Source organism: Dermacentor andersoni, chromosome 3 (genome assembly GCF_023375885.2).
Source record: "Dermacentor andersoni chromosome 3, qqDerAnde1_hic_scaffold, whole genome shotgun sequence".
NCBI lineage: Eukaryota > Metazoa > Arthropoda > Arachnida > Ixodida > Ixodidae > Dermacentor > Dermacentor andersoni.
Genome location: NC_092816.1, coordinates 173,414,833 through 173,436,469, shown reverse-complemented (window position 1 = coordinate 173,436,469; position 21,637 = coordinate 173,414,833). Strand labels below are relative to the sequence as shown.

At 45.1% G+C, this 21,637-nt stretch overlaps 1 protein-coding gene across 1 annotated transcript in view; it reads left to right on the top strand.

Moving 5' to 3' along the window:
- Positions 1–20,523, top strand: part of LOC126524450 (uncharacterized) — a 37,227-nt gene extending 16,704 nt beyond the window's left edge. Inside the window, exons 4-5 of the mRNA XM_050172761.3 lie at positions 3,354–4,796; positions 19,841–20,523. Coding sequence (XP_050028718.1) covers positions 3,354–4,796; positions 19,841–20,043 — 1,646 coding nt within the window. The 3' untranslated portion in view covers positions 20,044–20,523. The remainder of the gene's footprint in view (positions 1–3,353; positions 4,797–19,840) is intronic.
- The last annotated feature ends 1,114 nt before the right edge of the window (positions 20,524–21,637 follow it).

Below are 21,637 nucleotides of genomic sequence, written 5' to 3'. Positions count from 1 at the left end.
TTCCTTATGGCAGCCAGGACAGGAGTGGTTAACAATAGACAGTTTTAGTTACACGTACGTAGAGGCTTTGCGTATGTAGAGCTTCTACGTGTCAGCAGTGCGCATGTGTAGAGCGTAGCGGGCGCGCGCGCGTCTCACGGACGTACGTGAGATTCAATAGACAGTTTTAGTTACACGCACGTAGAGGCTTCACGTACGCAAACGTGAAAAGCCTACGTGCCTTACGTGCACGCCATCTGACACGCTTTTAGCTACACGTACGCTACGCACGCCAAGAGGGACCCGGTAGCGCTACATCTATCGGGAAATGTGAACACGGCGGTAGCCAATTCAATCCTGTCGCCGTGTTTCGATGCAAGCCGTCTGCGCGCGCGCGGCCCGCTATCGCTTGTTCGTGATCTCGCGGAACTCCCGCGCGAAGCTGTCTACGTGCGCAAGAAACGCACGCAAAGAATTGAATCTCACGTACGTCCGTGAGACGCGCGCGCGCCCGCTACGTTGTACGCATGCGCACAGCTGACACGTAGAAGCTCTACGTACGCAAAGCCTCTACGTACGTGTAACTAAAACTGTCTAATTCTTTGCGTGCGTTTCTTGCGTACGTAGATAGCTTCGCGCGGGAGTTCCGCGAGATAACGAACAAGCGATAGCGAGCCGCGCGCGCGCAGACGGCTTGCATCGAAACACGGCGACGGGATTGAATTGGCTACCGCCGTGTTCACATTTCCCTATATATGCAGCTACGGGGTCCCTCTTGGCGTGCGTCACGTACGTGTAGCTAAAAGCGTTTCAGGTGGCGTCCACGTAAGGTACGTAGGCTTTTCACGTTTGCGTACGTGAAGCCTATACGTACGTGTAACTAAAACTGTCTAATGAAGTAATAGCCTTACATTAGGCACAGGTACGTACATTGCAGAGCAAAAGAGCAAAAAACATTTTATGATCTTTCTTTGGATTTTATATTGTTAGCTTATTTCGGACTTTGGACCACCCCGTGTTTCTTAGACACGAACAGTTTAAAATCTCGTTGAACTTTTTGAATTGTTAGGTTATTGTGGAAATCTTTGCATTGTACAGTGGTTCTTTCAAACGAAGGGCTTATAATAAGCTTTTTATACTTGAATTGTTAGCTTGCTGAGGAAATTTCCGTGTTGGCCAGTGTTTTCACTCAGCTTGAATAAGGGCGTTATGAATTCCTACCAAGAGCTAACGTGTTTTTCCGTTCCTTTTTCATTTATTTATTAGGTATATTAAGACGAATGTGGTCATTCTTTTTAGCATATTCGCTAAGCTTTAGAAACACATAAAAATGATGTTTACATATATTAACCTCTCGGCTTGTGTATACCTCTTGCCAAGAAGCATGCGCGGGAGGGATAGTACGACTGAAAAAGAGAGCCTGCGAATTGGGCCCCAGTCCCTCCCCAACCCCGGCAGATTAAAAACTACGCGCCTATGGACAAAGATAATGTGCGATAGCCTAGCGAGGAAACAAGAATTCGATATGGCCAGTCAGCCTCTAGAGTCTGTAAAGCAGTACGTTTATCTAGTACAATTACTCACAGGGGACCCTAATCATGAGAAGGAAATTTAGAGTAGAACCAAATTGGGTTGGAGGGCATACGGCAGGCATTACCAGATCATTACTGGCAGCTTACCACTGCCTTTGAAAAGTGTACAATCATTGCATTCCACCGGCGCTAACGTAAGGGGAAGCAATTTGGAGGTTAACAAAGAAGCTCGAGGACAAATTAATGACTGCGCGAAGTGCGATATAAGGAGAAAAGTTAGGCATAATGTTAAGGAAGAGTAACAGAGTGGTGTGAGATCAAATAGCAAGCAGGGATAGCCAATATTTTAGCTGAGATTAAGAGAAAAAAATTGAACTGGGCCGGCCACGTGATGCGTAGGATAGATAACTGGCGGACCATTAGAGTTACAGAATGGGTACAGAGGGGAGAAAAGTGCGGTCGATGACGGCGGAAAATTAGGTGCGGTGATTAAATTAGGACATTTGCAGGCGCAAGATGTAATCAGGTAGCCAAGGGTAATCGGAGATCGTAGGAACAAGCCTTCTTCCTGGCAGTGGACATAAAGATAGGATGACGATGATGATGATGATGAATACTAATAATGAGAGGCCTTTGGATTCATCCCTGCCAAACGGACGTCGAGTGCGAGTGGAATTGTGATAGCAGAAAGGGCTTATTTGGCATCAGCTTTCGTTCGTAAAAATGCACATTATGACTATTTTTTGCTTGCGTACTGAGAGAGGACGTTGGGATGAAAGAAACGGGCGAACAGTGCTCCGAAGCCCTATTCTGCTGCCGCAGGAAATGGTAATGTAGATGTACTTTGTGGGTATTCAGTTGTGGGCATTCACTTGTGGGTATTCATATATTTAAAAATAAGGGTGCGCCCGAATGACTGAGTACCGCCTTGTGGGCTACGCAATTTATTTTTCGTCCACGCGGACACTGTTGTTAGGCTGAATGTCACAGGACACCCTGTGTCATGGCTCGTGGGTTCTGTGAATAGGGCCAAGCTTCGAATAGGGAGAGGGGGACGCTCGCTGGTTGCCTTTTTAAGCCAGTTCTAAATGTTCACTTGCCAAGAAGTAGAATTGCTAATTGTACTGGAAACGGCACTGCGATATTTCAGAAAGCAATGTGAAGGAAGTGTAGACTTGTATCAAGTCCTATTCAGTCGCACGAACGTTTTTATGTTTTTTAACCATCTTTATCTTTATTAGAAGTGCCTAGGATCGCACAATGCAAACCAACACCTTTTCGATTTTATTCCGATCTCCTGACGTCGAATGTGCGTAACCCTCGACGCAAGCATTGGGCTGTGACCCGCCGCGGAGTCAAATGCTGGTCGACATCAAGTAATTAAATATCTAACATATGTTTATTAACTCTTCATTGAAGTGATTGTCAGCTGTTCCAAATTAGTCTCGCATTTGACAAAGTGGTGCACATTCATTCCTACCTTGAAACAGATACACAATCCAAAAGAAGTACAATGACAACATAAAAAAATGAGGGCCTGACTTGCTTCATCCCGTGCAAAGTTCGTGCCTGACTGGACGTGCAGGGCAGCAACTTCACGCGTAAGTGATCAGAGGCTCACAGTAATGCTCATGTCCGTCGCCTGTTCTTGTACTGTGCACCTAATCATGAGTCACCAAGAAGTCCACATCTTTAGTGTCTGAGAAAGATGTCTTCCTGATAATCATGTGGAATGTGTTGGTTGACGTAGCCATACTACCAATCGACAGGACTATGTTTCCTGTCGCAATCTATAGGTACCAGTTGTCACAAGTATGTATTTTCCATATATCTCCTTTATAGGTTCCGGTCATGGAATACTCTACGGCTGCGTCATCGTCGCCATCAACGAGTACTTCGACAAACGGCGTGGTGTAGCTTTGGGCATCAACTTGACTGGTGCAACGGCAGCGTCCTTCGTCTTTCCAAGTATTTTCGACCTGCTCCTGTCAGAATATGGCTTGCATGGAACTCTGGCTATTACAGGAGCCCTGTTACTCAACATTCCCGTGCTAGGCTTCCTTTTTCGGAAACCACCGTGGCAGGAATCGGTGATTGATACAAGCGAGGCAGTTAAAAAGGGTGCGCAGAAATTTAGCGCTGAACAGATCACAACATGTTCTCTCAAGAATCTCCACGCCGAAGATGGAAAGCCGTCCACTGTAGTTGCCCGTCACACTACGGTGTTGAACCGCAGAGGGATACTTGTGGCGGTACCGGACGAGGAGGCAATAACTCAGAAGAGACTTACCTTATGTAGTCAGCCGGAAGGTTTGACTAACAGAAACCCCACGGTCGAAAATGCCCTTCATGACACAACTACTGAAGATGAAATGAACATGGCGTGGTCGAGGAGAGGGACGCTTTTGAGCGTTGCTGGCTCCTTGCTTGAAGAGGAGAAAACCTTGTCTTCGAGGCGAGGAACACTTATAAGCCTAACACGAAAGGGTTCTACCATCGGCGATCTCGACCTTAGAAAAATCGCCCTTCTTCAAGAGGCGGTAGAACACTTGACTACTATAAACACAGCTCCAACTGCGTGCGAGGAAAACGCAGCATTCCTCGAAAGCGCGCCGATCACAGAAGAGAGGTCTAGGGTTGGAAGCGAGCCGAGTTTTGTGGGAGAATATGGTGGTGCCGGTCGCGCCGTCGCTTCAAGGCGTAGCACGGTCACAAGCCTGGCATCTCGATGCCAGATAGAACTGCCCTGCAAGACGGACGAGCCTATCCGCATACTCATCCATGCAGAGCAAGACCGCTCATCGGATTCGGCTCTCATTAGCGCCAAAGAAGTCTTGCGACTACCACGTTTCTACTGCCACATGTTGAGCTATTTCTCTTACGTCTTCTTCCTGGACACATTCCTTGCGGTCGCAGTTGACTATGCTGTCGACGTCGGTATTGACAGTGTGAGTGCCGTGTTCGTGCTCACCTTCTTTTCGGTGACAGACACCATTGGCCGGCTATTCGTTCCCTTGCTCACGGACTATAAGCTCGTGTCACCGCTTAGCCTGATGTGCCTGTCGTACCTGGCGATGGCTGTCATAGCGCACTCGATGCCCTACGCGCAGAACCTAGTCCCATTCTGGACGTGCATGATTACCCTGGGATTACCCGTCGGCTACATACTGGTGGCTGTCTCCGAAGCCATTGCCGTAGAAGTTGGCCTTCGCAACTTACCCATCGCATACGGCTTTGTGGCTGGATTGACTGGTGTCGGAGCCTTCTTTAGGCCAGTGGTCATAGGTGAGTATAAAAAAAAAATAATTACTGTCATGAAACGCATGGTTCACGTACGTGTGCTTACAACGCATTATCAGCAAACTTTCGCTTCAACAATTGTTTTTGCGGTAAAATATTCAGTGGAAGCGCGGCGCGCCAGTACTACTTCCAGTAATCGGTCCTTTAAAAATCCTTAGTTTACCTTGGGAACTGAGACTTGAGGGGCCAATATGGTAATCCTATACACAGGAAACTGAGTTCTCAGTACACATTCGAACTCGAAATTTCAATTTCAAATCGTTGTCGCTAAGACTCTCCTCCCACCGACAGGGACTAATGTTTTGGCATTGACTGCGTGGCATCGGAAAGTGCGCGTCATCATTATATTGCCTTTGAAACAGTCTGAAACCGCATGAGACGTCTTGCTCTGTACTCTCTGGCGCCGAATGGCACAGCAAGGGCGTCACCATTGCATTGGGCCCTCAATTCTTTCAATCGCATGATAAAAGCAGGATAAACCAGACAATGCTTGCAGAAAATGTCTCGAGCTTCGCAGCGAAATGAACACGAGAAAACAAAACGTATAGTGACCACGACGTATTTCCGGATTTCGCTGTCAATTTCGGTGCTTGCAGTGCACCGTAAGCGGCATTTGACATTGGCTTCTGTTACACCGAGAGAGCTTTAGCTGGGTGTGCGATTCCTCTATTCATCTATTAGTGTAGCAGCTGCTGTGTGCTTAAACTACGCAAAAAAAAAAAAAAAATCAAATACAAATTTTCTACCTCTCTGAATGTGTTCACATTTTACCATTTTGCTCCGGAACGCGCACGGTTTATCATGAAACGCGCAATTTAAGCTCCAAAGTTTGGTGTCAAGATCCGCGAGCAAACTTCGTTTTCAGTTTATCAGAGTTGAAGAAGCTCAGCTGTAGATAGACCGTGTGTGTCACTAATAATACCTCCACTGTTTAGTTCTGTGGACTGAGCCTCGTGTGTTTTGAGAAAAATAACTGCTAGTAGAAAAGGTAAATGTTGTCAGGTAAGCAAACTTGAAATGACGCAATCTGGAATAAATGCATAGTACAAGAACAGCTGTCCATAAAATTGAAGCACACAAAAAGAACTTATCTGTTTTTTCTAGCGTTATTGTTCTCACTCTAGCAGTCTTCGCATGCGCTTTCTTTTTTTGTAGCAGAGATAATGAACATTAGTTCTTGCTATGGCTTGGTGAATATGCTTTATCAGTAAGAAAGAGTGTACCAGTGCTTAATACCACGCGTTTTTGAACAACGGTACGTGTGATAAAGTGCTGTTATAATATAACTAAACATTGGGTATTGTCTCAAGGCTTCAAATTTGCTTACGCGTGGTCTAGAAAAGGTTAAATGATTGTGAAAAAAGTTGAAAGTGCAACTAAAAGGAAATGACTTTTTTGCTATGCGTTTTTGTCATCGCTCCCGTCATCCTAACATAATATACCCGCACTTATCACCCATTTAATTAAGTGTTGGTGGCTAAGTAACTGCTGACTAATCAATGTTCCTATCACGTCGCAGCCGCATACTTAAAAGAACCGATAGCTTAAAGCATGTCGATCAGTTGATTTTTTTATTCTAGTGCTAATTCTGGCACGTTGATCCTAGGCTAAACAGTGAAAGAAAAATTTGTTGTCCTTATTATTTACTCTGAAATTATGTCCTTAGCAATGATAAATGGACAGCTTACTAATGTCTCTGTTTGCGCCAGGACTAAAGTAGGTTCTCTAAAGCACCTTGGAGCATCGTTTTTCCGGCTTGTGAAAATCTGGTGACTCGTAAGTGAAAATATGTCTATCGTGGCACCTAATATCTTTGCAAGAACAGTCACCATTTACGCAGTACAACGCCTTCTTCTGAAAGAAAGTCAAACCTCGTAACGGTCCTCAAGTTTCTTCCAAATAATATGTTTAGTTCCAACAAGGAAAGCTAGTTGCAGGGGACGCGTGGGGAAATAGCCTTGCCGTGAACATACAGAACCAAACATTCTTAGTACCGCGTACGATTCGACAGGGTAGCTGTAGTCTGATAACTAACAGTCAAAACCATCATAAGCTCTGACTGGAGACGTGTTTTTGAAGAGATGATTTGAATAAAGTGACTGAATTAACAAAATAATAGTAATTACACCAATAAATTCGGCAACGCACATTCTTAATCTATAGCGCCTTTATGGGAAACATTGTGTGGCACATATATGATACATACCTATGTTATGAGAAAGGTGACTGCTTATGATTTCATTGCAATGTTCGAAAGGCTATTGCTGTCTGAATAAGTTGCGACACTAGAACAAGAAAAGACAGCAGATTTGCTAAAAGTAGCGCTAAAAGTACACCAACTGGCCACAATATATTTTTATTGTCTACTTTACTTAAACGCTCTGTATGCACTGGAATATTTCCATGCGTTACGAACGATTCTCGTGCAAATAAATAGAAACTATATCGAATCTATGTACATTCACTAAGAATTATGCGGAAGGCAGACATGACTTGGTATATATATATATAGCCATATTACAAGAAGCCAACAAACACTGACACCAAGGAAAACATAGGGGAAATCACTTCCGCTTAATTAATGAAATGAAGCAACGATAAATTAATGGAAATGAAAGTGGATGAAAAAAAAGAAAACTTGCCGCAGGTGGGGACGACCCCACAACCTGCGTATTTCGCGTGCGACGCTCTACCAATTGAGCTTCCACGAAACCGCCGTGGTTGCTCAGTGGCTATGGTGTTGGGCTGCTGAGCACGAGGTCGTGGGATCGAATCCCGGCCACGGCGGCTGCATTTCGATGGGGGCGAAATGCGAAAAGACCCGTGTACTTAGATTTACGTGCACGTTAAAGAACCCCAGGTGGTCAAAATTTCCGGAGTCCTCCACTACGGCGTGCCTCATAATCAGAACGTGGTTTTGGCACGTAAAACCCCAAAATTTTTAATTTTTGAACTTCCACGGTGCCGTTTCCCCTTCCACTTTCTTGGGTATTTATGTACCAAAACCGTCTCCATGTCTTTTACACGACGCTCATGGCCTTCCTTCTTAGCCTATGCCTTTAACAATATTACTTTAAATAGGGTCAGATATTTCAAATATTTCAAAATTCAAATATTTAGGTACCCTGCTAGCTCATGATTTGTCATGGTCGAAAAACATTGATGTCACCTGTGACAAGGCCCTTAAAAGACTAGGTTATCAACATCGTACACTGCGCCTTGCTCCTCAAGAAACTGAACTTCTTAGATATAAAATCCACATTCGCCCCATCCTCGAATATGGCTGCGTTGTATGGAATCTGTGCAAACACTGTGACGTCAAAAAACTAGAATTAGCGTAAAAAAAGGTAGTGCATTTTGGTTGTAGGAGTTATGACAAGGAATTTTCACCGTGTAACTCTCATCTCTTCCCCTAGTTGGTCTCACTCCTCTTGCAAAGCGTCACAACCTTGAATGCCTAAAATTACTTCGCACGTTAATCAATTCTCCTCGCCTCTCTTCTCTAGATAACTATTTGAATTTTTCCAAACCCTCATGTACGAGGAGTCACCATGCTTTAAATATCTCAACTTATTTTGCGCACACTGATTCCTTTAAAAACAGTTTTTTTCCATCAATAATTGAAGTCTCGAATTCCTTACCGGGCAATATTCGTTCACTACCACTTAAGCAGTTCGCGCGAACTTATTCATAAGCGTTTGGATATTTGTTGTTCATCACGCTCCTGCAATAGCCTCGTTGAGGGTGCCGTATGTATAAATAAATAAATAACTATATAAATAAATAAATAAATAAATAAATAAATAAATAAATCGTTGCAGCAAAAGTGAAGTTTACATTGTTAGCGTGGCGTCTAATTTAATTACCTTAAATTAAATTATGAAGTTTTACGTGCCAATACTACGATCTGGTTATGAGGTACGTCGTAGTGGGGGACTCCGGATTAAATTTGACCACCTGGGGTTCTCTACCGTGCACCGAAAGCTACGTACAAGGGCGTTTTCGCGTTTCGGCCCCATCGTTTCGGCCCCAGGTGGCCGCTTTGGCTTGGACTCGATGACGCTACCTCGTGCTTAGTAACGTAACACCAAAGCAACTTAGTAACCACGTCAGGTGACATCAAAGTAGCTACTTCTTGTTTAGTGTAGATATAAGAGTCATTTTCATTGCCGCTTAATATGCACAAGTTATGCTTGGACGGTTGGTCAACTCTTTGAAATTAGCAACTCGCAAACGTATTCGATGTTTAAATGCTTTTTCCCGTTCTTCCAGTAACGGTTGTTTATAAACTCTGACAGAATTTATTCGATACGTGTTGCCAAGATACGTCCGATTTTTTTCCCCTCGGGAATGGTTGGTGCTGAGACCTCGCAACATCGTCACTGTTTTTGCGCACGAAATGGGCATTGGTGAGAAGGTTATAGTCTTTGTACCTAACCAGTGGTGCAAAGTCTGAAGTGGCTATCCGGATAAGCCTTTCTCTTTGCGTCATTGCTGTTTCATCAAATAAAAGGTGCTACAAAATGTGTAACGAACAAGCATACGATAACAAAGAGCACGCAAGTTGTGCAATATTTCATGGCCTACTGCCCTTTCCAGAAGTATGGCAATAGGTCATCGTTGCCGTTCCCCGATATTTATCGGCGCACTTGCGGAACGCACTGCGTGCTGCTCGAACGGCTATCGTTGGAACAACCTTGAATTGTGGAGGGGATAGGCTGATAAGTGCAATGCCGAACAATATCAGCCTGACCACCTTGCTGCCACGTGCACAAAGAAATGCGGCTCCCATCGTTTCTTGTTTGTTGTGCAGAGGACGTGTCTTAATGCGTAAGGTTTTGGTGAATACTATTGTTTTCATCAGGGCGTTTGTTTCGATATTGTTTTCTTCTGTTTACTTTTTTCGTTCTGTTTTTTAGCTAAGTTATGAGAATAACCGGCCCATTCGATGCCTCCCTTTCATAGCTAATAAAGAAGTTAAGTGGGTGTAGTGCAGTGACTTCCTCAAGCCGGCTGTCAAGTGAGCGCGGGCGCTCTGGAAAAGACTTATTCCTACATAGTATTCCTACGGTATTCCTACGAAGTATGCGATAGTGTAATTGGAATAAATATAAGAGAGTGATCCTGTTAACTGCCGAAGTAGTGGTGAGTTGTCACAGGAGTGCTATACATGGCATAAGAGAACCCACACGGTATGAATCTGCCGCTTTGCGAATTTATTTATTTATTTATTCAAAATACCCCCAAAGGCCCTCATTACGAGGGTATTACATGGGGGGGGGGGGGCAATCACAAGCACTGGTCATAGTTAGTACATACTAAAAACAAGAGAGTGTAACAGAAGTAATAATACAGTGAAACATAGGTAATATACAAGATAATTAGGTCACAATTATTACAGAGAAAACATTAGTACATATTAGGAGAACACAAGGCAACTGCAATGAAAAACACCAACAAACATCGAAAACACTGTAAGAGTCCCAAAAAAGAATAATGATACGATTAGTCGACAAGTCGTGAGCGAATTAAATGTTGAAACTTAGTCAAGTCTGGTTCCGTGGCAATGACTGATGGTAAGGCGTTCCATTCAGTTATTGTGCGTGGTAAGAACGAATATGCATAATGGGATGACTGGCAGTTAATGCGTTTGACTTTGTATGGATGGTCACGGCGTGGAAAAATAACTGTTGGTGACTGAAAGAAATCATCGTGAAGTGATGGATGGTGATAAAGCTTATGGAAAATTGTTAGGCGAGAAATCTTACGGCGAAGTGCTAAGTTGTCCAAGTCAGCTTTATTCTTTAACGAGGTGACGCTGGTGTAACGTGAATAATCTGAAAATATAAATCGCGCAGCACGGTTCTGCAAGGCTTCGATGTTACTTCGGAGCTGTTTCACAATGATTGTGAAACAGCTCCGAGTTGTCACACATGCTTATGGCTGCATTCATAATTACGATATGGAATATTTGGACACTCGAGGCATCTTGGCGTCGCCGCCGCTGTGCTGTATCGACATCGGCGGTGCAAGCGTGGCTCACCCGTGAATGGTTAGGCGTCCAGACAGGCCAGAGAAGTTCACTGCGTTTGCCTGCAAAAACAACGAACCCAAGTAGACGCACCCTCATGCTTCGCTGAAGTGGCAGTGCAGCGGAGACGCGGCTCCCGTTCTGGCTTCCGCTATTTGCGTGAGCGTTGTGCGCCCGGAACACTAGCGTTCTTGCAGCGTAGCTACGTGCATACTAGGCTGCGGTGCGTACAGGGAACTGAGCGGAACAGGCAGCATTATTTCAGCTAAAAACGCTAAAGTATTTCTCTCGGTTTCATCCCGTGCGACACTAGGGTGCCACACCTGCAACGCCGGTGACGGGGTTCCTCACCATGCCACCATAGTGAGATGCCTGACAGGGCGCTGTTTCCGCTCCGCAAAAACATGCCGCCCCTGCATGTTCAAAAAGCAGCGTATAAGAAGCTTGAGCACAACGCTAAACCTTGGTGTCACTTTCAATGCTTCTCCCTTCATGCGAAACTGTCAAATATTGCTTTCAAGAAGTGTCGTTGTCAGTTTTATTAAATGTTTTCTTATGAGACCTACCTGTATTCTTTTTTTTTTAACAGTTCACTTGCCCTTTACTTATTGAGTTTCGCACGCTCGGATGGTAGGGAGCGTTCACATTTTTAGAGTGTTTAAGTTCAATTTTACGCTCCGTTCCGCTCAGCCGCTGAGCGGGAGGACATGCAGCCTCCGCTTAGTCGCAAGCTGGCTAGCGGAGCGGTAAACGCGGTCCGCTTACAAGTTGCCTAAGCGGAGCGTCACCGCTGTGTTATACTGGCGATCTCGATGCAAGATGGCTGCTTTGAGTGCTGCCATGGCTTAGGCTACTTTCAGTGCAGCTTCGTTGTCTACTACGCAGCGCGGGCCTCGGCTCACTTTCGCATAAACGAAGACCTATCTCTGGTGCGAGAAGATGTGATCCTAATCATTAGAACACCCCGCAGCGCGGGAAGAAACATTGCGGAATTTGATGCGCGCATTGCATTCGAACACTTCGACGCAAAGCATACTTTCTGTTTGCGGCTACTTCCACTTGGACATAAGAAAATGGTCATCTATCGCACATCTCATTGGCTTCGCTTTACGTGCGGGTGCGAATCACTGCAACCAAATAGCCCCGCTAGAACAAAAATGTCACCAGCGCATTGGCACCAGTGGTACTCTACAAGCGTCCACCTAGTTAACATGTCCATTTCGTCTGCTGGAAGCTCTGATCGGTCTGGGCTGGGGTACGCTTGAGAAGAATATAGGCCCCACCAGCCAATCAGAACTTCAGCCGCAGTTGTAATGGAGAAGACCACTAGGTGTGGACACATACATAACAATTTCCGCCTCTCTCCCTCAGCCACCACCGACTGCATTGGAACTGGAAGGCCCTCGTTGGCTATCACCAAGTCGATGCTTTATTTTCCATTTGGTAGAATGCACCGTAAACGCGTTACAACACCACGTCCACATATTTTATAAGCGAATAGGTTCTGCATATTTTTTTACTTAGTGCAATTGACAAAACTGGTTCTGTTTTTGGTTTACTGCGCATATTCCGACCAGAGGGCGCTGCAAATAGGAACGGTCTGAATCCGCTATGCCGAATGCATAGCTAAATAATGAAAGTTGCCCCGCTGCTCCGCTTTGGCTCTGCGGAGAAACACGGAGCGAAGCTCCTCTGAAACTTCAAGGGGAGTATGGTAGCGCGATTCAAAGACGGGACAAGAGAAGACACAAAGGGACACACATAGCGCTGTGTGTGTCCCTTTGTGTCTTCTCTTGTCCCGTCTTTGAATCGCGCTACCATATTCCCCTTGAAAATGCATTACCAACAAGCCCACATTGCAACCCTCGTGATCCTCTGAAACACTCTTCAATGTTGTTGTCGACAAGTGGGCGTTCCCGATTCTCCCTCGTCTTGTGTCGCTTTCTCCGCTCTTCCAAAGGCTCATCGCCGGCATGAGTGAGAACGCAGAGCGTGTCAAACGCTCGATTCGCCGCCGTTGCCGCGAACCCTGTGGTCGAGCACGTGGTCGAGGTGCTGCGAGATGCGGGCAGGGCAACACTTGTTGGCGGTTTTGCAGGCAACTAACCTTCGCTTAAAGTGACAGTGCCCTCTCGTGGCGTTGGTGGAAACTCGCACGGGTCTTCTCCTCTCGGCCGCCTGCTGGCACGGTACGGCGACACATGCGAGACAGAAAGATGCCGCAAATCCACTGGAAGCATGAACCAAAGAAATAATCCCTCAGGGAGCACGACGTTACGCAGTCAGGCTTCATAAGGGATAAAAGCCGCCCCTTTAGCTTTTAATGTTAGCATTAGAGCGCTCATGCTAGCGGAATTCCGTATGTCGGCCTGTGTCGCGCGAGCGCAAAATTAAAGGCCCAGGTTTCCATCCGATGGCTCCCGCTTTGTATAAACGCCCTCATCTAAAACGACACCTGACGGTAGGGTGTCTTTCCATTGTTATTGTTCTTTAATGTGACGCTGTTAGCTTATCTGTGAGCCGCGATACCATAAGAGGTACCCATACTCAGGGAGGGGTTTGAGGCCAATTCAGGATCAAACGGGCTATTTCACAGCTGTCTTAATTTTTTTCTTTGCCCATTGTTAGGCAATATACTTGGTTGTGTTATGACTGGTGCAATTGTCGAATGCAGATGATATGCAAAATTTTGAATTTAATCAACGGAACTGGCGTCACGTGACCCCTAGACGTGCAATGGGACCAGGAACGCGAACTCGACGGTATCCTTATGCCTTTCACAATTCCTTTTTGCCTAGTCACCCAGCCCAAACTGAATTTAATTGGGCCAATATGTAATTCTTTGTATTAATTTGAAAAACGCCTTTTAGTGGTACTTTTATTCCGTAATATGCCCCTTACCATCAGGGGCGTAACCAGGGGGGGTGGGGGGCTTATGGGGCTGCAGCACCCCCCCCCCCCCGAAATTTTTTCGTGCTGTCAATGCACCGCCGACCAAAGCAACCCCGGCGCTGGAAATCATTCTGGATTTTGTCTAGAATGTCTTTTTCATGCTCGAAAAGACATTTCACCGCGAAAATCGCAAACTCGGGCTGGATTTCGTGGCAACGCGCAAGCACCGGGAGTCACATAACGCAAACAGCCCCATCCGAGCACAAAGTTTCAATGGCGTTTTGATGACAAACGGGCTCACCGCGGCATCTCGCAGATGCCGCGGAATCTACAGAGCGCATGGATATGAATTCCGAAACATTATGGGTGTAAATCTTATAAACTTTTGATGTGAAAGGTGCACTGACATTTCCAAAGTAGCGCTTTAGATTTTCAATTGCGGAACTTTGTGGGTGTAATGCTGTTATAAACATTTGACGCCAAAGGTGCATTTACTTTTCTAAAGTCTTGCATTGGAACATACAACGGGACAAGCCAAATCAACACACTATTAGACAACTTGATAAAACACGCAGCGAGGTCCGATGAGACGAAACGTTGTGGTGGTTCATTTGTGCCGTCATGTCACATTAAAAAATATCAAATTATTTTTTCACCTACGCCAAACATCCATGTTAAGACACTAAAGCCAGCTAAGGTAACTACGTTCTTATTTATTTTTCCTACTTTGACTTTTATTCGCGAAGACACATTGAGCGTCTTCAATTTTTTTGGTCTTAATACCCTACCCGCGGGCTGCCAGAGCCAGCCAGAGCGCATACGTTTTTCTCGTGTTGCCCTGACCACCGCGCGGGGCACTTCGGTTGCGTGTTCGGTTTGGCCTGGCCGAGTGGATTTCGCCTGGGAGAGTTTTAGACGCTTTCTGGCTAGCAGACGAGAAAAAGAAAGACAATGGTCGCACGCCGCCATCACTGTGGGGACTCGACGGATTGCACCGCGTTCGCTTGAGGGCAACCTCTCAGGAAAGTCTTCGCACGCCGGCGTAGGATGCTGAGCAGTATGCATATGGTTGGTTCTCTGTGGACCATGCGTCGCACGTTTTTTTCTATATTCCTTCGGTAGTCACATTAGGTGCGCAAAGTAGGCATTGAATTGTGGCGGTGAATTGTGGTGGATGGGATGGGGCGGTGTCTAGGATACTGTGAATCTGTGATTTCGCAACATGTTTATTTGCTTCGTTTGACGCATTATACACCGTGACTTTTTCTTAGATACGTACATTTATTGGAGTCTTATACGCATATTTAAATATCTTGTTGGGACATTTTATGTACACGTACACTTTTTTGCCTTTTATCAAGCTCTATTTTTGCATTTCAATATCCCATTGTATCTTCGCATTTCTAATGTACCAGGGCGAGTGAAATGAAAGTGAGCCTACCCACCCTACGCAATAATGGTTCGGTTCATTATCTGCGAGGCATAAGCGTAGAATAGAGGGATGTCTCATTTACAAAAGTGACACGTAGGTGTGAGGATAAAGGTTCTGTAATGCTCTCATACATTCGGTTGAACATGGTTGCGTGACATATTCGAAACTCCAAAAGTTGAACAGTGTGGTGCCGTGAAATTTTTGACTGCTGAAGGTATTTCGTAAAAAGAAATTAGTCGCGGTATGGCTGCCGTGAACGTTGAACATTGCATTTCATTGGCCACTGTGAAGCCTTGGAGCAAACGGTTCAAAGGAGGACGTGAAAGTTGCCAAGACGATCCAAGACGGGACTAAAGCCATCGTGAAATCACCCTTAAGAAAATTGCAAAAGTTGATGTGGTGATGAGACAAGAACGGAATATCAGCACGGATGAACTGGCAGAACGTCTGAACATCAGTCACGATTCGTTTCCCGCCATAATTCATGAACGTCTCTGTCATCGCCTTTTGTGTGCACAATGGATGCCCAAGATTTTGAACCACCGCCAGAAGACGAAGTTCGGCGCTGCCTTGACTGATCTGATCCGGTGTCACAATGAGGGTGACGACTTCTTGTCTGCAATTGTGATCGGGGACGAACCATGGCGCAACTATTACGAGCCTGAAACACGACGGCAAAGCTTACAGTAGAAACATTCGAATTCACCATGCCCAAAGAAAGCAAAGGCCGTCATTTCCGCCGGAAAGGCGTTGTTGACTTTTTTTTCGATCGTCAGGGACCATTACGGATAGGAAGGAAGGAAAACTTTATTTGGTCCTGCAAGTAGTGATAATTAACCACTAAGCGGGCCGCTCCCTCGTCGGGACCGGAAGGCTGAGCCTCACAGCCACGTCGTGAGCCTGCTGGACAGCCCAGATTTGTTCATCCAGGTCCGGGCTGCGAAGTACAGCCTCCCACCTGGACGCATCCTTGATTGCCGAGTCTTCAATTCTTTCGCAAGACCAGAGCATGTGTTCGAGCGTGGCTCAAGCACCACAATGTTGGCAACAAGGCTCTGTATACGTCTCCGGATAAAACATGTTCAGTCTAATTTTGCTAATTCTTGAGAGACTATTAATTGTTTCCGATACTGTGAAGCGCCGGAACGGCTGCGTGTTGCAATCAAGAAGAAACGATGTGCAAAATTGACGAATGGGGTCATCTTGTTCCACGACAATACCTGTCCCCACATCGCTGATGTATTTAATACAAAACTGGCAACGTTCAAGTGGGAAATGCTGCAACATCCGCCACACAGCCCGGAGCTGTCGCCTTGCGACATCCACATTTTGGGGCAACCGAAAGAAAAAAAGCAGCTCAAGGGAACCACATTCGTGTCGGACGATGACGTGAAAGAGCCAGTTGCAGACTTTTTGAAGCAGCGACCCAAGGAATTTTATGAGACCGGAATCACACGACTCCTTAGTCAATGGGGCAAATGTCTAAATTCTCATGGAGGCTACTCTTAAATAAAGTACCCAGTTTGTCATATATTCGCATTGGCTCACTTTCATTTAACTCGCCCTCGTATATTTTGCTGAACTCCTGCTTTTTATACGTGATCTCTGTTGCGACTATGATTTCGGGACAATTAGTCACGATACACGACCGGTGACAGCTGCTCCTGCATAATACATTGGAACAAATGCCAGCGTCATTGATATTTTCCACTGGCCGTCGCATACGTACATGAATGTAAACACGGTTCTTGAATGACAAAGTTTCATTACTTATTTGTCCTCAACTTGTTCATTTCATGGCCTTTACATTTTTCATATCAGCGGCATGCACTGCTTTGCTGGTTTCGAACTGATATAGTTCTAAAGTTCGTGTGATATTTTCAATACTTATGAAATAGACAAAAAACATGGAAGCTTTGATATCAGTTATTTTGGACACAATTTTTGGTACATACGAGTATATTCTTTTATGAAGAACGATATATTTTACTTGCTTTTACGGTGCGTAGCCTTCAAGAATTTGTTTGCAGCATCTTTGGCAATGGCAATGCAATTATTATTCATCAATTTGATCCCTCGACATATTGTTTGAGGAATCTTCAGCTCGGGCCCCACTTCGACGCGGCCTATTCAAATACATGTAAAACGCAGAAACGCTTTTCTGATATAACCTCTGGATCAGTCTTAATGAAATTTGTTGCATTTCAGAGAGAAAGTTAAATTGTAGTGTCTGTTGGAAGCGGAATTTCGATTTAGGGCCTGAATTTTGTTTGAAATATTTAGAAAAATTTGAAAGTTCGAAAAAAAATAGGAGCATGACGTTTCCAGACTAACAGCTCTGCATCAAGAACAGATATCGCGGTTCTGTAAAAGGCATCTATTATAACAGTCAAACGGACAAATTTGGTATGTCAATTTGTATCTTACGTGGATTGGTTACGTTGTGTGCAACGGTTCTGCAAAAGCCGTGTTTCCATAATACTAAATTTTTTACATTGATGTGTAACATATTAATTTTGTCCCCCCCCCCCCCGATGAAATTTCTGGCTACGCCACTGCGTACGATGTGTAAGCGTGTAATAATTGGAAAGGCACTTTTCATGTTATTGTAAATAGATGAAAAACGAGAATGCTCACTAGAACGACAGAAAGCTGAGCTACTTGGTAAGGATTCATTATGCAAAAAAAGAGGTGAGGCGCGCAGACAGGACACAAGAGTAGAGAACTGGACAACACGAACGCCGACTATCAACTGAAGGGAACACTGAGGCGAAAAAAAAAAAGAAGACACAAAACTCACCTGCGCAAGCTCAGGAATGGTATCACCAGGTGTCAGTCGGGTACATGAGATGAGAAATTCTTTAAATGTATTTGTAGTGGACTCTGATTGGGTGGAGAGATGGCGTTTTTCTGCAGAAATCAGGCCTTTGTATTTGCTCGAAGGTTGCCCCTATTCTTCGCAATGTTTACCTGAGTAAGGTTGACAGCTGCTTAGAGAAAGCCTTAGGTGATAGCGTTATCAAGATATTTCGTTACGTTGATGATTACCTGATTTTCTGCAATAGGGAAGAATTCGATTCCGCTGCTGCCTCAGTAAGTGAGCAATTTAAACTTTATGGAGGAGGATTAAAGTTTACCAAGCAATTTCCTCAGCGACGGGCAATTCAGTTTCTTGACATTTCCTTGATCTTCGAACAAAACACGTTTGTTGGCAGTACTCCCCAAGATCTTCGAAGCCGTTGCTGAACTTTAAATCCAAGCATTCCAAAGTAATAAAAAACGTAATTGCCATGTCGTGCCTTAAGTCTGCTCTCACCAGATCCTGCATGCACAAAATGAGCGCCAGTTTTAATGCGCAGGTCCGGCGCCTATTAGGAGCAGGTTATTCTAGTGTAGCAGTGGCCACTGTGGCTGAGCGCTTAAATAAGTCGGTTTCGAAGAGGGACGGACGTGATTACAGAAAGCAGTAATAGCAAAAAAAGAGCAGTAGCTATTCCGTACATTCATTCAGTATCGCGCAGGCTTAAAAAAGTTGCAAGTAGATATGATGTTAATGTTGCTTTCACTGCTCCCAATAAGCTAGGTAAGATATGCGCTGCCGTACAAAGGAAAAAGGAGCAGGTGAAAGGCAAAAAAAGAAAGGACATTCGTCCAGTGAAGCACAATAAGAGCAACAGTTTTTCCGACTGTCGTATGGGTGTGGTTTATAAAATTCCCCTTAGCTGTGGAGAGTTCTACGTAGGGCAAACAGGACAGTGTATCAATCAGAGGTTAATGGAACATAAAGGGTCGTTAACCGGTGAGTCGCCTTCTAATCTTTCCGTATATTGCCAAGATTGTAACTGCACGCCAGAGTTAGATGAATGCGCGATATTGTACAGGCATAAGAATGAAGATACGCGTCTTATGGTATAGGCATGGCATATCTATAACGGTAGAATTGCGTGCGTGAGTCAGCCTTCGATAACTTCACATAAGGAAGAGATTAAGTGCCGTAACTGTTATTTCTCACGTAGACCGACACATGTACCCGACTGACAAGTGGTGATACCATTCCTGAGCTTGCGCAGACGAGTTTTGTGTGTCCTTTCTTTTTTTTTTCGCCTCAGTGCTCCCTTCAGTTGATAGTCGGCGTTCGTGTTATCCACTTCTCTACTGTTGTGTCCTGTCTGCACGCCTCACCTCTTTCTTGCATGATGAATGCTCACTAACAGTGGTTTGTAACGTTTGCCGGAAGAAGAACGTCGGTTGTTCCAAGGGATTGCTGCAGATTGTGTACAGCTTTACTTGCGAGATTGTTTTCCAGCACCTTTTGACACCGTTGCCTTAACTTTATAGAACTGCAGAAATGTCAGTAATTTGACAGCTTTCAGGTTCCTCGTATTATCGCAGTACACGAGCTGCAAATCTCAGAGCGAGATATAGTGTCGATGTGTTTTGGAGGACCAAATGATAACTTTCACAAACGGAAGTAGCAGTCACGAAAAATGAAGCTTTACTTTCACACTGTATGTTAATGACATCAATATTGAAGAAGTCTGGCAAAAAAGAAGTAAAGGAAATGCAGAACATTTCTTTCGAACGTGCCGCCAGGGGCAACGCACTTGCGTTTGCCAATTGTATGCAGTGTGGCTTACATGTTCTCACTGCGTCGTTTTCTTTCCTCGCACTCAGGTTTCTTCCGCGATAGGTACGGATCATACGACGGCCTTTTCCGAACGATGGGATCGATGGTGCTATGCTCTTTCCTGCTCACTGCTCCACTCTGGGTCCTGGATCGACGGAGGACATCGTTACCAGCCACCAGCAAAGCCATGGACTCGGACGACATCGTCACTGATGTTGCCTCCGCTCCGTCTGCAGACCACCATTCGTAACGAGTGAACCATGATTGCACATGAATAACGACGATGAGTGCACGGAGCATAGTGCCTTGTAAAATACAAGCGCATTCGAGCACGGCACTCAGGTTCTCCGAAATGGGAGTAGGCGAGCAGCAGTGCGAGGACACGTCCCCACCGGCACCATCGAAATGAGGCGGGAAACAGCTCCGCCCTCCCTCACCATGTGTTGAGGACAGAATCTATTCTTCTAATATAGCAAATTATAATAAGAGCGCTTTTCATAATAACGAAAACGTATATGTGTAGCCCAAATAAACGAGTCAGCTCATACACCCCCCCCCCCCCCCCCTCCACTTACCTTACTTACCTTTCGTCAGGAGCACAGGCTGCTGAGTTTTTTAGCACAGGATGCCAATCACTGGTCAAGTGAGTTTTTTTTTCACTCGCTCCATCTGGCCGAAGGAAGTCAGGCTGATAATCGCTGACCACTTAACAGGCGGAACATTCCAGCTAGTGCAACACTCTAAGAACAGTTTACACCCTTTGGCTTGCCCCTTCTGCCACACAACGATAATCGTCATCTGCCTTGATGCGTTTCCTTTCTTTAAGGCTGCGAGCCCGGAACTTTGCAGTAACGAACGGCACGCGCGTTATCAGCATAGAACACTTTACACCCTTTGGACTGCCCCTTCTGATAACGCGCGTGCCGTTCGTTCCGGGAAAGTTCCGGGCTCGCAGCGTTAAAGAAAGGAAACGCATCAAGGCAGATGACGATTATTGTTGTGTGGCAGAAGGGGCAAGCCAAAGGGTGTAAACTGTTCTTAGAGTGAGGAATGCTTTTTTATTTATTACTTTTTTTTGTGTGTGTGCGGCTGTGTGCCAAATAAATATTGTCAATGGGGATGACATCCTTGGGTTCGTGACATAGGCACTATGCCGTGCTACTACAGACAGTTAGGATATCCGGTTGGAGTGTCCTACTTTCATCCAGCACATTGAAATAAATGAGACCAACACGAGTCCTATGGAATTCTTAATTATACAGCGAAGTTAACAATTGTGCAATGCACGCTTCGGTAAAATGTTGCTCGCTCATCCCAGAAGCCCCCGCAAAATGCGTGCAGCAGTATGACGAACCACGCATATATTGAAGCCACAGCTCTCGTGGCAGAAATACCCTCAACGTAATCAGCGCATTGAAACGTGAATTTACAGATTCTTTAATTAAACACTGGCCATTTATGCACGTATTTCATCAGGGGCTAGCACATGCTGCAGCAACTGTGCAAAGTTACTAACACACCCTATTTGAGAAAATAACAGGAAGCAGTAGTAGAACACGGTTATTACGCCCTAGGGACATTTTATTGCACCATGCTACCTAGCGGTGCCAGGAGGTGTGACAAAACACAAACAGTAGCTTTAAATTTGAAACACTATTCGTAGAGCGCAGTATTGCGCGAAGACACTGCGCCTTTCATAGACGCATGGACAGATTATTCACTTGAACCTTGTTTTTTTAATGTAAGTCATTGAAACAGCGTTCAGTTTTCACGTTGACGGCGTGCAGATATTTTTCACGAAGAGGAACACTATTCACAACACCATAGTGCACTGAGCAAATGAA